A 14,915-nucleotide genomic window follows, 5' to 3' on the forward strand; every position below is an offset into this window, starting at 1 on the left:
CTTGATAACCTCCCGAGTCGTTTTGGGGGTAGTTTGAGAAAAGATGATGGCATGTTGTATAAAAAAAAAGTCTCTACACTCTATCAAATTTGGAGTATGGAAGACATTCATGGCCCCAAAAATAGACATGTCGTTGGCGAAGGAGTTTCACAAATTCCACAATACATACAAAGCTCTGCTCAAGTACGTGAAGAAGGATGGAAAAGGTACAGTGAAACATAAACCTCCTGTAAGCAACAATGCCGTGAGGAAAATTCGTGAAAGTGGACTGGTAGACCATGAGTCACCAATAAGCAAAGCACAATTTCATCAGGAGAGTGTAAATATATAAATATGTTGGAAACCTGTCTTACTATGACATTTAAATTTGATATTACTGTTGGTATTGAATTTCAAATGTACATGTCAGTTTTGTTATTGCTATTATTGTTATTATTACATGTATTATTGTTGTATTTTCTTTGTATCCTTGAATGTATGTATATATTGTTTATGTTGCTTGTATATGTACGGTATGTCACTTGCAAGTGGAGGATGAACTTCTGTATTTTTTTAAATCGGACAATAAATTATCTTGAATCTTGGATTTTGAATGACTGAAATTGGATAAACTTTGCAACTGTTTGGATCACTTTTCAGTCAGCGGTCAAGACCGAAGCCATGAGCGTAAAGGTAAGAATACAATTCAATTATGCATTGGCTTTGATGGGGGGGGGGGGGGGGCAGCTCAGTGGGAGAGGAAGTTGTATAAAACAAACAATGCAAGTTTGCTTGTGCATTTGTGGGCCGAAATAATGCACTCCGTGCCACCTTGATATACCGCACTCCGTCCTCAAGCCAAAGAGTGAATCGGCCTAGACTTTTGGAGCCATACTTCACCGGACGGGCTCAATGGGTATTTCATGCTGAGTGCCAAGGAACAGGACAACTACGATGATGTTGTCCTTGCAATCAAAAGACGGTACCACCTCACTCCTGAGGCATACTGTATTAAATTCAAAACAGAACACAAGAAGGCCAATGAAATTTTTGAGGAATTTACAATCAAATTACAAGACTCTTTCTTGAAGTAGATAGAAATACCTCAGAAAACAGTAAAGATGCCTGAGGTTTGTAAGAGGTTGAATCTGGTTATGATTGACCAGTTCTTAGAAAGAGTTTCAGATGAGGTGTTAAGACTGAAACTGAAGAAGCTCCAAGCAACATCCCTCATGGTACTTGCTCGCAAGGCGGACGAGTTAGTGATCCAGAGAGGGGTGAATGCTGGTAACGCCACCTCAGGGAGTGATCCCTCCACTCAACGACGAACAGGCACAAGCAGTGCATCTACAGGACGTAGGTCCTTCGATGCTGCTTGCTACTGATGTGGCCAACTTGGACATAGAATTACTAAAAGATCAAGATGGCATGTTGTATAAAAAGAAGTCTCTACAATCTATCAAATTTGGAGTATGCAAGATGTTCATGGCCAAAGAAATTGGCATGTTGTATAAAAAGAAGTCTCTACAATCTATCAAATTTGGAGTATGGAAGATGTTCATGGCCAAAGAAATAGACATCTCGTCGGCGAAGGAGTCAACAATATGTACAAAGCTGTGCTCAAGCAAATGAAGAAAGATGGAAAAGGTACAGTAAACCATAAACCTCCTGTAACCAACAATGACAGGAGGAAAATTTGTGAAAGTGGACTGATAGACCCTGAGTCACCAATTGGTCTCCAGAATAAGGTATTTTTAGACGTGATGGTCTAATTCGGACAGAGAGGAAGGGAGTCTGAGAGCCAAGACGGCAGACGATTACATTCTCAGCAGAGCAGCAAAGGAAAGAGATATTTCGAGATGAAGGATTCATTGACAAAATATTATCCAGGGGCTCTTCTAGCACATCATGCATTATTTCGCCCTGAATGCACTTGCTACCATGCATTATCTGTATACTATTTCACAGCATAGCAGATTTAATAATGATAATAATAACAGCTTTTTAATCCTTTGGCCTGGCCAGTAATAAGTTGTTGTTCTATGATCCAGGTGCTACAGTGCAGTCCACTGAATGTCACATGACCCGATTTGAACCAATCAGATTACAGAACATTCTTAGAAGTTGTATATTAAATATCATCCCCTGAATATTGGAATCATATCCTAGGCACACGAAAGAGAAAAGAACAAGGAAGTTATCAGTGTAGATTTTTGTTATTTTTTGCTATCCTTGAAAGTACTTCATTTCCTAGAATTTAGCAGAGATTTTTTTTTGGCAATTCTTTTAGCCTGGTCCGACGTTGGGTGGTTGAAAGAGAATGGGAGAGTTGTCCAACTGGGAGTTCATCTTCACTATCCTTGAAAGCTCTTCACTTCCTAGAATTTAGCAGAGAATATCTTGGCAATCCTCTTTGCCTGGTCAGCAGTAGGTTGCTTATAGGAGAAAGGCAGCGTTGTCCGACTTGCAGCTTGTGACCTCTGTTGACCTCCTGAACCGAGACGCTGTGCCATCTCGTGAGCAGCTTCAAACTTTGCCTGATCTCTGGCACTCAGCTCCTATAAAGTAATCATGGAATTTATTTTAAAGAAATATGTTGAATGTGGAAGAAAGATTGATAAAGAAAGGAAATTCTATTTGCTGAACCAAAATTGAAATGGATCAACCAGACAAAGTTTACAAGTTACAACTGACATGGAAACTGAAAATGAAGTTTTCAAATACTACATACAAAATTCTATCTGATTAAAGGGTACCCGAAGTATAGAGTTGTACATAAAGTGAAAAGTTCAGATTAAATTAGAATCCAATGTCTTGCGCATCATAAATAACATGTTTACAGTCTAATATCTACGATTTGTAAATGAATATCCACCTATACACATAAAATATTATTGGCATTTAAACTGGGTAATTATGAGAGAATTTTGGGGAGGTCATGATGATAAGTAGGTCTGTTAAATGAATTCAGTGAAGGCAAATGCAAATATGAAGGAAAATGCATCTATCAAGCTTACATTATTTCACAACCATATGGAATATGCCTTGTCTTAATTACTTAAATGATACGGATGAAAAAAAAGACTTACGTGTGACTGTGGGCCGGACACAGTATTGTACAGCGCCCTCATGGATGCCTCAAGGTCAGTGGGTGGCAAGAAGAAATCTGGGAGTGTGCTACTGGCATTCTTATTATGCCTGAGAGGAATGCCGGTCAAGGAAAAGAATCGGACATTCAATACTGCATACTTACCCCTCCCCTTATAAGGCTTGTTCACACATAAAACTTTCTTTCCACTTCCATTCATTTAGTGAACAAAATAACTGCCATTCATAGCATATGTTAACTCTTTGCCCGCCACGTACACAATCCCCCCTGTGCCACATTGTTTTTAGGGTGCCACCTTAGGAGGGGTTCTGCATGGACTATGCTTATTCAACTCGCAAAAACTTTTGATTGGTGTACTGTAATGAAAAACTTTGTGTAGCAATATTGTATAGAAATTAACAGTCTTGCCAATGGTATCATTTTTGTAATGTATATTATCATAAATTTTGAGATTATCAACTATACATTTTGTATCCAAGTTTTCGTTTAGAAGGGTATTCTATACCTCTTATATCTAATACTTTGTTATGGAGGTTTATGTCCTGAGTTAGTTCATTGAAAAGATGTATTCATGAGCTTTCACTACATACCAAATTCATGTGTTGAAGGTCACAATGAGCCTGGTAATTTAGGATTGAATAAAGAGTAAGCCGACAATGAACTAATCTCCTATTGAAATTGACCCTGGGTACTTTTGAATAGACTTCCTGTCTCTTGATTGTACTTTGATGACCTTTATTGTGTCTGTAGGTAAGATGGTGTAACATTCTATTATTACTTGCAAGGCTGTGCAAGCTATTAGAATTGAAAGAAATGAATAGAAGAACTTATTGATTTTCTACACTAATAAGGCAAGCCATGAACATAATGTATGCTTGAAACATGTACTAAGTTATGAATTGTAGAAAGCTGATGTATAATAAATAAGAATAAAATATATTTGTCTACATATGTAGTCTCATATTGACATGATCATTATAACAAGAGGTAGACAGAGAGAGGGAGAGAGAAAGAAAGAGAATAAGAACGAAGAGACAGGCAGATTGGGAAAGAAATAAGAAGAGACAGGGAGAGATAGATAGAGAGAGAGAGAGAGAGAGAGAAAGAAAGAGATATAAGCAGATACAGAAAATGAGAGTGAGAAGATAGAGATAGAGGGGGAGGGGAAGAAGAAAGAGACAGGCAGATAGGGATATAAATAAGAAGAGACACGGAGAGAGAAAGACAGATAGGCAGACAGAGAAAGACAGAGGCAGGTTGAGATAATGAGAGTGAGAACAAGATAGAGAGAGGCAGAGAGAGGGGAGGGAGAAAGAGACAGGCAGATAGGGAGAGAAATAACAAGAGACAGGGAGAGATAGAGAGAGAGAGAGAGAGAGAGAGAAAGAAAGAGATAAGCAGATACAGAAAGTGAGAGTGAGAAGATAGAGATAGAGGGGGAGGGGAAGAAGAAAGAGATAGGCAGATAGGGATATAAATAAGAAGAGACACGGAGAGAGAAAGACAGATAGGCAGACAGAGAAAGAAAGGCAGAAAGAGAAAGTGAGGATGAGAAGATACAGAGGGGCAGAGAGAAATAAGAAACAAGGAGAGAGAGAGAGAGAGAGAGAGAGATAGCGGCTCAGGCTCATCCTCTGCTGAAACCATCGACACATCATCCCTAATTTCCTCTTCAAACTCGCTGTCTGAATCGTGATTGATGTCCACGCCATTATCATGTTCTGTGGGATTACGCAAAAGTGTACGTGTGGGACCAGGCTCATCTTCCTCGTCAGAGTCAGTCTCGCTCTCCTCTGAATCAGAGTCGGCTGTTGGAACAGGGTCCATCACAAGTTCTCGTACCTGATCAGCAGTGAAGAAGTCCCGTCTCCTCCTAATAGGGGCCATCCTAGCTCATCAGAATATTTGCAAAAGCAGTTTCAAAAACTCAATTTTTCTCGGAAAATGTCAATGTAAACAATGTCTGCGAAAGCGGTGCAATGAAGTGTGATGTGTATACAATGCGAAGCACGCGTTACTATTGTGTGTGTGTGCGTACAATAGAATTAAATGCGTTCCGTGTGTATTTTGAATGAAATGTGACTTGAGTCGAAGTTGGCAGCCCGCTGTATGTTCCGCTAGCCGAACGAAGCGGGCAAAGAGTTAACAAGCTTTTACATGTACACATAATCAGTGATGGAAGGCAAGTAATGCAAATATCATATGGCATAATAATCTCATCAAATCATCAAATCAACTGCAAGTAAAGATGAAAGGTGTGAGCATGTGTAAAACAACATGAAGTTAGTCGCTCTTCAAGTGAGGTACCAGAGCAACATCCTCAAACTGTTTTTTTGACATGGGACATTTCATGTAAGTAGGAGGCACGATGGCTCAGTGGTAGAGCAGTGGTCTTGTAATCAAGAGGTCCCAGGCTCAACACCAAGTCAATGCGCTTGTTCTTTTTGGTATTAGGATGTTACCAAGTCCCTGGGACAGGGCTTAAAGCCTTCGATCCCCTGGCTGCTTTTAAGAAGCATATAAAAGCTTTTTTAGCAATCAAGTAAAGCAATCATCAACCATCAATCATGCATATTGTTGATTCTCTGTTTTCACTCCTTACCACACAATCGCATTTTAAAATTCTTCTTTGGGTAGTTTCTGCTATAAAGTGGTTTCATTCATTTTGACATTTACATGTAAAATGATAACAATTTTGTTTAGCCACATCTCAACAACAGGTGAATAAATCTAACTTAAGGTTATAAGCCCTAGCATGGACTGAAAAGGATACGCCTTTGGCCTGACTGCTGCTGATCTCTCTACCTCCTTCAACTCGAGTTGCCTTCTCTGCAGTTCAGCTTCTTGAGCATTCAATGTCAAAACGATGCCATCCTCTACAACAACATCATCATCGTCAAGATCACCGTCTCTAACCCTCGCATTGCTCCAATCATCGTCTTGACTACTGCCTCTGATCCCCACATTGCTACACTCATCATCGGGTCCACTACCACTGGTACCGGTAGATGATCTAGTCCTTACCACGTTAGACGCACTGTCTGTATGACTTGATGCACTGTTTGTATGGTCACTTGGTGTGGCTAAGTTCTGCAGGCCGTCGGTTCTGTACCCCTGCAAGGCGTCTTCATGTTGTGCGTGACCCCCATCGGCCATGTCTCTGAATGAATCAATGATTTGGTTGGCATGGTAACCATCTTCCGTGGTATGAATGGTGTTTGAGCCTTGGTATTCCTCCGCATCAATTCTACCACCAAGTCTATCGGTGCCTGCAAACAAGTCATCGTCAATACCATCACTCGGTTTGAATTTATCATCTCTATGCTGATGTAGCTCATCCTCGTCATGGTGTTCACTTGTATATCGATGAGAAGAGGATGGGATGTAATGGGGTGGTCTGGATGATGGAGGGCTGATGACATCATCATTGACACCATTACTGAATGCCGGGCATGATATGTCATTCAGTGGCCTCACATAAATCATGCTGTCTTCATCATCTCCCCTCGCACCATCCTCCAGGAACTGATGCCTTCCATCATCATCCTCATCTTCTCCACCAACATCTTCTCTCTTCATACCGCTGTTTTCATACTGTGGATCCATCATTACTCTTCCATTCCTGGTATCCTCTTTATCACCTCCACGACTGCCTCCATCTCTATCAGTGTAGTCACGCAAGGCTTCATCTGACGGATCCCCTTCTGTGCTCCAGTTACTAGTTCTTTCATCATCCTCTCTCACATCAGTTCTCTCTACTCCATCACTGAGGATAGTCCTATGACCACTTCCAAGATGATCTTGATGATCGTGTCGTTGGAGATCATGATGATGATGATGATGATGCTGTTGATTATTATTCTCATTACCATGAGGCACCGCCCCGTTATCAACCACCATGTTCCCTGCTCCATACTGTCCATTGTGTCCTACCTGCTCTCCTCCATCACCATTCACATCATCGGAAGACATCCGTCTCCTTTCTGCATCACTACCAGAGTTACCATGGTGATGAGATGCTGCGTTAGGCAATGATGATGATGACGGTGTCTCTCCTCCTGAGAGTTTGGTCTTGAGACGCTGGTGAAGCTCATCTAATTCTTCCATGTTTTTCCTGAAGAAAAAAAAGAAAACATATTCAAATACAAATAATTTCACATAACATGCAATGTAAACGTCCATAAGAAACCCACTTTAACTGCTGCCAGCCAAACACCAAATCAATGTTTTTAATCTACAATAGGAGGGAGACATTTGATTGTTAACAGTGGCCTTGTAAAGATACTTTTTAAGAAATGGCCCAACATAGTAACAACTAATTCATATAATACTAAAATACAATTTTTTACTTGTGATGTTTTAATAAAGCCCCTCTGCACTAGTTTGGCCAGGAGAGATTAGACCTCACTGCATGGTCACTGACAGTTGGTTATCTCATCAAATCAGCTCTCAATTAACATAAGAAAAAGGGGACCATGGGAGACCAACGGTCACCAATTAGGCATTGTTTGCTATATAGAGGATGCAAGCAGCTTTAAGTGGTGCAGTGGGGCTTTAATACATATTTATAAGGCTCAATCAGATATGTTATATGGAAGAGAGTAAATACCTGAAGGTTTCCAAGAGGTATGATGATGACGGGGTCCTTTCTGAGAGGAGGTGCGATCGGAAGTCGCTCTGTTGTATTCCAACCTCTGGAGGATTCTGAATGACTGGGTGTTGGAATCCATCTTCTGAGGACCCTGAGTCAGTCTCCATTCTATGCAGACCTACAAATAGAATGAAAAATATATGATACAATGTCTTAAAAAGATCCTTTAAAGGGATTGGGTATCAGATTCTAAACAAAATCCTGGATTTAGGCTCATACTGCAATCATTATTATAAACCTTTAGGTCAGTTAGGAATCCCATGGCTTTTACAAGCCCATCGCCTGTCTGATTATCAAGGTATTTATGATTGGAATTAGAAATGTCAAAAAACGTTTGCCAAACAGTTTTGAACAGTTTTTTAATAACACTACAGACTATTGGGAAAAATGAGTATGGTCAAACCGGTCACTCAAAGATTCTTACTTTTTTTAATTTCCTCTAACAAGAGTCAAAAATATATGACAACAGATACTGGGAAGAGAGAGAGATAAGGAGATGTAGAATTATATTGTCAATCTCTGATGAGAGCCACTGAGCATTAACTAAAAGCGTTTACAAAGAATTAACACCCTTCTAGCCCCCAGCAGAAAATATCCTCGACAGCAAGCTGGGTATTGTCCTTAAGAAAAACAGTGAGAAACAGCGAAGAGAAAGAAAGAAAAAAGTTATCATATACTTTATCTCATATGGAAAATAAAACATCACTTTAAATCCTTCTTAAACAAAAAGACAAACAAAAAATTATAATCATCCCTGAAATGACTTCTCTGAACTGACTCTGAAAGAAGAGACGTGATGGCTCAGTGGTAGAACGATGGTCTCATAACCAGGAGGTCCCAGGTTTGAAACCAAGTCGATGGCATTAATCCTCATTACCAAGTCCCTTGGAGAGGACTTGAAGCTGTCGGTCTCTTGGGACCCGTTTCACAAAGCCCTTTTCCAATGACAAATGACAAAAAATCATTGACAAATCTGCTGATAACCAATCAGAAGCAAGGATTTCACTAGCTTTTAACAAAGACGGTCATTTGTCATTGATGACTAGTTTTGCGAAATGGGGCCCTGGCTGCTCACTTACAAGCATACACATGCTTTCTTTAATAGCAGTCAGGTAAAAGAAACTTATCAGACCAAAAACTCACTTCTGAGTCTGTCTTGTAGCTTGCCATGGAACTCCCTGACTCCTTCAAGATGTTGCTCAAAGTGATTCAGACTTCTGACAGCTGGACGTGTGGACGGGAGACTACTACCAGGCCGGTTGGATGAGGAGGATGATGATGAGAGGTAGTGAGGAGGAGGGAGGGGTGCTCGGCTGAAGAGGTTAGAGCTGTTGGGTGAACCCTGAAGGAGAAATAACAACCGATTCATCGATTACTTCATTTGTTTCTTATTGGATACCAAGAAGGGAAGTATGTGCTTTCATACAGGTAACATAACTGCCAACCATCCTTAGTGAAACTTAACAATCTAATTAATAAAAATGGGGGGGGGGGGAAGGGAAAACACAACATTCTCCTAGATTGTAGGAAGGTGAAGAAATGGATGCAACAGGAAAAGTAGAGAAGCCAAAATAACTGGCACCCAGTAAAACATTAAGGTATTTATCCTATATTTCAATAACTTCAAATTCTAAATAAACAGCCTGAATGTGCAAATGAATAAAGGTTGATTGCTTACCAACATTGCTCTTTGTTTAGGAGAGTGCCTCAATGGTGATAGAGATTCCTTTGGGGTGATGGAGATCTGTAAACAATACACATATAAAAAAGGTCAGCAAAACTTGCACCTTTGAAATAGAGAGTATCAAACTAGCAGAAAAAAAGCTGATCCTTGCTAGAATAGAATGGGTCATAATTACTATTATTGCTGTCTTATCATCATCATCATCATCATCATCATCATCATCACCATCATCACCATCATTAAAATCATCATCACCATCATCATCATCATCATCATCATCATCATCATCACCATCATCACCATCACTAAAATCATCATCACCACCATCATCATCATCATCATCATCATCATCATCATCATCATCATCACCACCACCACCACCACCACCACCACCACCACCACCACCACCACCATCACCACCACCACCACCACCATCACCACCACCATCATCAGTTTACCTTTATCTGTCCTAGGGTCTGGCCAGAGAAGTCCATGATATTGTACCAACCATCCAGAGACCTAATGCCAGCTAGTAAGGGTCCTAGATCTACGGCTATGAAACCTAGCACTCGATCACAAGTTGAATCTATCACACAAAGGAGAACAACAAAAAAGAGATTTTACAACCCAACATTAAATCAATGGTTCCTGCAATTCAAGATTATATTTTCTTAATGGGTATAAATGTATATTGATAAATAAAATTAATTGAGAAGTAAACCTCTGTACTGCCAAAATGACCAACAGGATATCCGGTGAATGGAAAATACAGGAGAGTGAAGAAAGAAATGAAGAAAGAAATGAATCAATTCTAAAGATGATAATGCTATTACCTTGCTTGCTGGAGATTTGGTGCCAAATCTTGAAAATCAGACTCTAGAATGAAAAAGACAAATAAATAGAATTACGAAGAAAGAAATACTTTGACAACATTTGCATTATCGATTCAAGTGTTGTACATTAGTGCCTGGTAGAAAAAAATCCTTGAAAGCTTTAATCATCCTATATGGAAGCTTAGCCAAATGCAAGGGAACAGTGATACTAAAATACACCTTCATTATATTTTAGGATGGATATGTGTGAATTGTTTATGTTGGTTCAGTCAAACCTGCTTTAGCAACCACCTCTCTACAAAGTCCACATTTTTTGTTTCCCTTGAAAATGGTTTCTCATTGAATCATACATGTACTATTACAAAGGTCCTGTACATAAAGATTGCCTGCTTGTAAAGACCACTTTTTTGTCTCCCTTGGGTGGTCTTTATAGACAGGTTTGACTGCATTACCATCACTACATGATCAGGTACGACTGAAACATCAAAAGGAACAGGGTGGCAATGACTTTTGCACCAGAAAACAATGGACTGTAGCTACTGTACACAAGGTTTACCTGATTATCAAGTAGCTGAGGGCTGATAGCCACATCTCTGGTGTACTTCCACTGAGGATTGTTAGAGCTTGGTACGGTAGGAGTGACGGCAGGAGAGGGACCAACGGCCGACTGGAAGGTGACATAGGAGCTTGGGGCAATGGACTCAACCCTATCAACAACAACAACAACAAATAAAAGTTAATCATGAACTGAACTACCATACCTTAGAACTGAAGTTCAATAGTCGCCCATAAAACCTATCAGTTATATTTTGTTCATATAATGTGTAAACTGGTTATAAAAATCAATTTATTCATAAAAGTACCCCATACATATCACAATTTTAAAGGCAATGTAGTATGATACTGACTAGTCAATATTAAACTGAAAGAAGGCTACTCTTTTGGCAGTTTGTAAGTGCATTATACAGAAGTAGGAGCATATCAATCAGCATTTCAACCATATATACCAACAATTAGTAACAAATTCAAAATACAATGCAACAAAAGCTCTTATAAATCTTCTATCTGAATCAGCGATACACACAAATTTTGCTCTGGTGTTTGCATAAATATACTCAGTCCTTCAAACAATAGCAATGGCCAAGATGGCCTACTGATTGTCAATGAATTAATAATGATTGTTGAAATTTACTATAATAATGTATACATGTATATCATGTATTTAAACTGTAGCAGAGGGCTGTGAGGGCGTTTTTAGTACAATAAATATCATTTAAATTACAATTCAAGGTAGAAAAAAAAATTCGGTTGAATTAAATTTCATCCTACCTTGACGGATCAGTGAAATCACTCAGACGCATGGCTCTCTCCACCACCACTGTCATCCATACGGGTTGGTTCTTCTGTCTCTCCTCCTCCTCTTCCTTCACTCCTTCACCCTCCTTGGCTTTGTCACTAGGCAGTGTTTCTTCATCCAAGCTCTCTTCATCGTGTACTCTCTTGCGTTGATCCTTGTGAATTGAAAGAAACCATTTCATTTTAGATTACAACAGAAATAAACAGATACAATTAATTTGATTCCATATTCTCTGGTATTCTGGGGCAATTTAACATCTTTACTTATTAACTATTATGTCTTGCTATAAAGATACTTTTCATTATAAGCTTTAAAAAATTAAGCTTCTCAATGACTGATTTAGCAAGGGTAATATGTCTATAACATCACTTATTGCAGCAAAGACAGATTGATACATTAACTAGGAATACTTACACTTCTGGAAAACAAAGATAATAAATCAAGATTATGTTCCATATCAAATACCAAGATATTAATTTTCTTCTTTACCTGTTGAGTTGTGACTGGCTTCTGCTCCGATGTGACTCTCATGGTAACATGAGCTCTGAGACATGCCCCTCCCATATCAGCACAGCCTGGCTTGAACAATGGGAACACACCACTGTTGATAGAGGAAGGCAAAGTAACAAATAGTAATAATAATAATAGGCATTGCTATAGCGCCCTATATCTAGAAATTCTATTCTATATTCTATATTATTACCCCGGCTTTAGCCTAGCTGCCATTACAGCGCTCCAGCATTTCAAGGAATTAATTCCTGCCAGGTAACCATTTACCTTACCTGGGTCGAGTGTGGCAAAAGAAGATAAATGCCTTACCAAAGGACATTAGTGCTGTGTCGGGGATCGAACCACGACCTTTGAATATCAAGTCAATGGCTTAAACCACTCGACTACAACACTTTTACCTAGTAGCAATTTATAAATAATCAACATCATTATATGAGATGAAATTAAAGAGGATCCTGCTTTTATTCTAATACTCCAGATATTTTGGGGGAAATATTAATGCATGGAGTTTCCTTCATATACAATATGAGATGAAGTATGCAAACTAAGACTTCTACATCATGTTGAATAACTGCTCTCCTCACAGAATGTAAACAGCATCAGGCACCAGAGCTGCCAACTTTTAACATTAAGTTATCATAATGGCTGAAAGTCAGTATTCTATTCAGGAGATCAGGATTTCTAACAAACAGTAAAATAACACAGACATTGAAGTTCAAAAAAATATTTAAAAAACAGTATTTTTGTACAAAAACCTTCATTATACTGAATTCTGTATAAACCACAGATTAGTACCATTTAGCAGCCCGTTAAACTGACCTGACCCGATGTCTCTTGACCCTCTGATGACACAGGGGTGAAAGGTCGATGTAGGAGCAGCCAATTAGCTTGTCTCTATGACGAGGCCTGGCCTTGCTTTCCTCAGGTAGCTCAGAGTTGTAGCTCAGCCATAGCTGTACCTCTAGCTGCTCCTCACGCAGGTACCTACAGAAATATTTTGGATATCAAAAAGGGTGTTCAAATTTCTTATTCTTTACAACAGCTTTCAGAGAAAAATCCTTCACTTCTACTTGCCAGAAAAGATCAGCAACACTGATTTTTGAGAATAAACCTATCAATTACCACCAGAAAATGAAGATGGAAGGAGAAGACGATGGATTATAAAGGAAATCAGCATCAAGTATCACCAGACAAATATGGAATCCCCAGGGGAAGAGAAAGAGAGAGCTCCAGCAGGCTGGTACAAAAAAGAAGGGTTACACCTGGAGTCTGCTCGAAATGAAAGCACAGGACAGAGAGGGATGAATAGGCCCAAGTAAGTAAGTAAGTAAAGTATACTATGAAAAGGCAGATGATAAAAGAACAAACAAGGAAAAGGGAAAAGCGGAAATTAAATGACACAAGAGCTTCAAAGACCTCACCTAGTATGGAGAAGACCATAACAAGATAACAGAGAACACAACAAAAGGAAGAAAGACAAAAATACACAGAGAAAGAATGATTATCTATGAAAGAGGAAAACAATGGAGATGGGAGAAGATATCACAGAAGAAGGAGTATACTTACCAAGCAAATGGTTGAGACTGATTGGCATGGAGGACCTGACAATGTTTGAGATCTGCACACAGCTGGCCATCTCCAGTCTGGTCTAGGTAACATAGCTTGGAACACACTGCACCTACATGGACAAACAATATAAGCATGTGACAAATCCTTTTTGAACATTGAGGTTGTTTCCTCATGGGACTATCAAGATATTAATTGTTGCATAACAAGTGGGGCAGAATCCCTTAGAAAGACTGGTTTGGGAAGGCAAGAGTATAATGGTAATGATATATTGTTTCTTTGGAGCCAGAAGGGCATTAACTTTGTATTAAAGTATACAAGATAATGCCCTTCTGGCTCCAAACAAACAATAGAGTGTTTTATCCACTGGGTACAAAGTGCTTTGATGTGTCATTCTTGTGTCAGCATCAATGTTATTATATTTGTTGATTTGTTTGTTTGTTTTACCTGACTGCTAAGAAAGCATGTGTATTGCTTGTAGGTGGGCAACCAGGGAACCTACAGCTTTACGTCCTCTCCGAGTGACTTGCTAATGAGGATTAATGCCTTACTGAAGGGCACTAGCTCATCAAATTGGTCTACCATTGCTCTACCACTGAGCCATCACACCTAATATGTACAATTTACAAAGCAGCGACAGTATTCCTCCAAACATTGCATAGAACTCCAGATAGACCAGGGAGGGAAGAAATGAAACAGGTGAGGAGCACGTTAACACACAACGCAGGCTTCAGTCATCCGCCGTGGTAGGATCGAAAAACACACAATCTTTGGTTTGACAGGCAGATGCTTTACCAATTGAGCCTACTGGCCTCCTCATGTAGTACATATAGAATCCATTAAAAAAAAATTTAAAAAATCGCTATTATTACTTTGGGGCATTTCATTCCTCTGCGAGCTAGCACAGTAGAGTGATGCAGATAACATATGTCAGTGACCTACCTTTGTCATAGAACTTATATCTGATGTAAGCCTTGGTGTGAGGGTCAAGCTGGGTCTGACCTGGTCTGAGTGATGGCTGGACAGGGAACCAGGCAGCGTCCACATCAATGGTCACTTCACAGGATAATGAACTGGATGAACCTTGGTCTGGGTTAAGGATTAGTCATAATTGTATTAGTATACAAATAATGAATGCTTATGAGTTCAATAGCGCCGAGCTGAATAGAATTAATGTTAACCTTTTAACGAATGAAAATATTTGCACTATTGAACGAATGAAAAAC

General features: G+C 39.4%; 1 protein-coding gene across 1 annotated transcript in view; it reads right to left on the reverse strand.

Moving 5' to 3' along the window:
- Nucleotides 1–2,333: 2,333 nt before the first annotated feature.
- LOC576341 (C2 domain-containing protein 3) overlaps nt 2,334–14,915 on the reverse strand; it is a 35,782-nt gene continuing 23,200 nt past the window's right edge. Inside the window, exons 34-47 of the mRNA XM_030981288.1 lie at nt 14,632–14,778; nt 13,690–13,801; nt 12,943–13,107; nt 12,103–12,214; nt 11,586–11,767; nt 10,813–10,963; nt 10,257–10,299; nt 9,882–10,009; nt 9,418–9,483; nt 8,883–9,081; nt 7,698–7,857; nt 5,862–7,202; nt 3,069–3,177; nt 2,334–2,537 (exon numbers count right to left, since the gene is read on the reverse strand). Coding sequence (XP_030837148.1) covers nt 2,358–2,537; nt 3,069–3,177; nt 5,862–7,202; nt 7,698–7,857; nt 8,883–9,081; nt 9,418–9,483; nt 9,882–10,009; nt 10,257–10,299; nt 10,813–10,963; nt 11,586–11,767; nt 12,103–12,214; nt 12,943–13,107; nt 13,690–13,801; nt 14,632–14,778 — 3,095 coding nt within the window. The 3' untranslated portion in view covers nt 2,334–2,357. The remainder of the gene's footprint in view (nt 2,538–3,068; nt 3,178–5,861; nt 7,203–7,697; nt 7,858–8,882; nt 9,082–9,417; nt 9,484–9,881; nt 10,010–10,256; nt 10,300–10,812; nt 10,964–11,585; nt 11,768–12,102; nt 12,215–12,942; nt 13,108–13,689; nt 13,802–14,631; nt 14,779–14,915) is intronic.

This window comes from Strongylocentrotus purpuratus, unplaced genomic scaffold (assembly GCF_000002235.5).
Source record: "Strongylocentrotus purpuratus isolate Spur 01 unplaced genomic scaffold, Spur_5.0 spur5_scaffold_11, whole genome shotgun sequence".
NCBI classification, from domain to species: domain Eukaryota; kingdom Metazoa; phylum Echinodermata; class Echinoidea; order Camarodonta; family Strongylocentrotidae; genus Strongylocentrotus; species Strongylocentrotus purpuratus.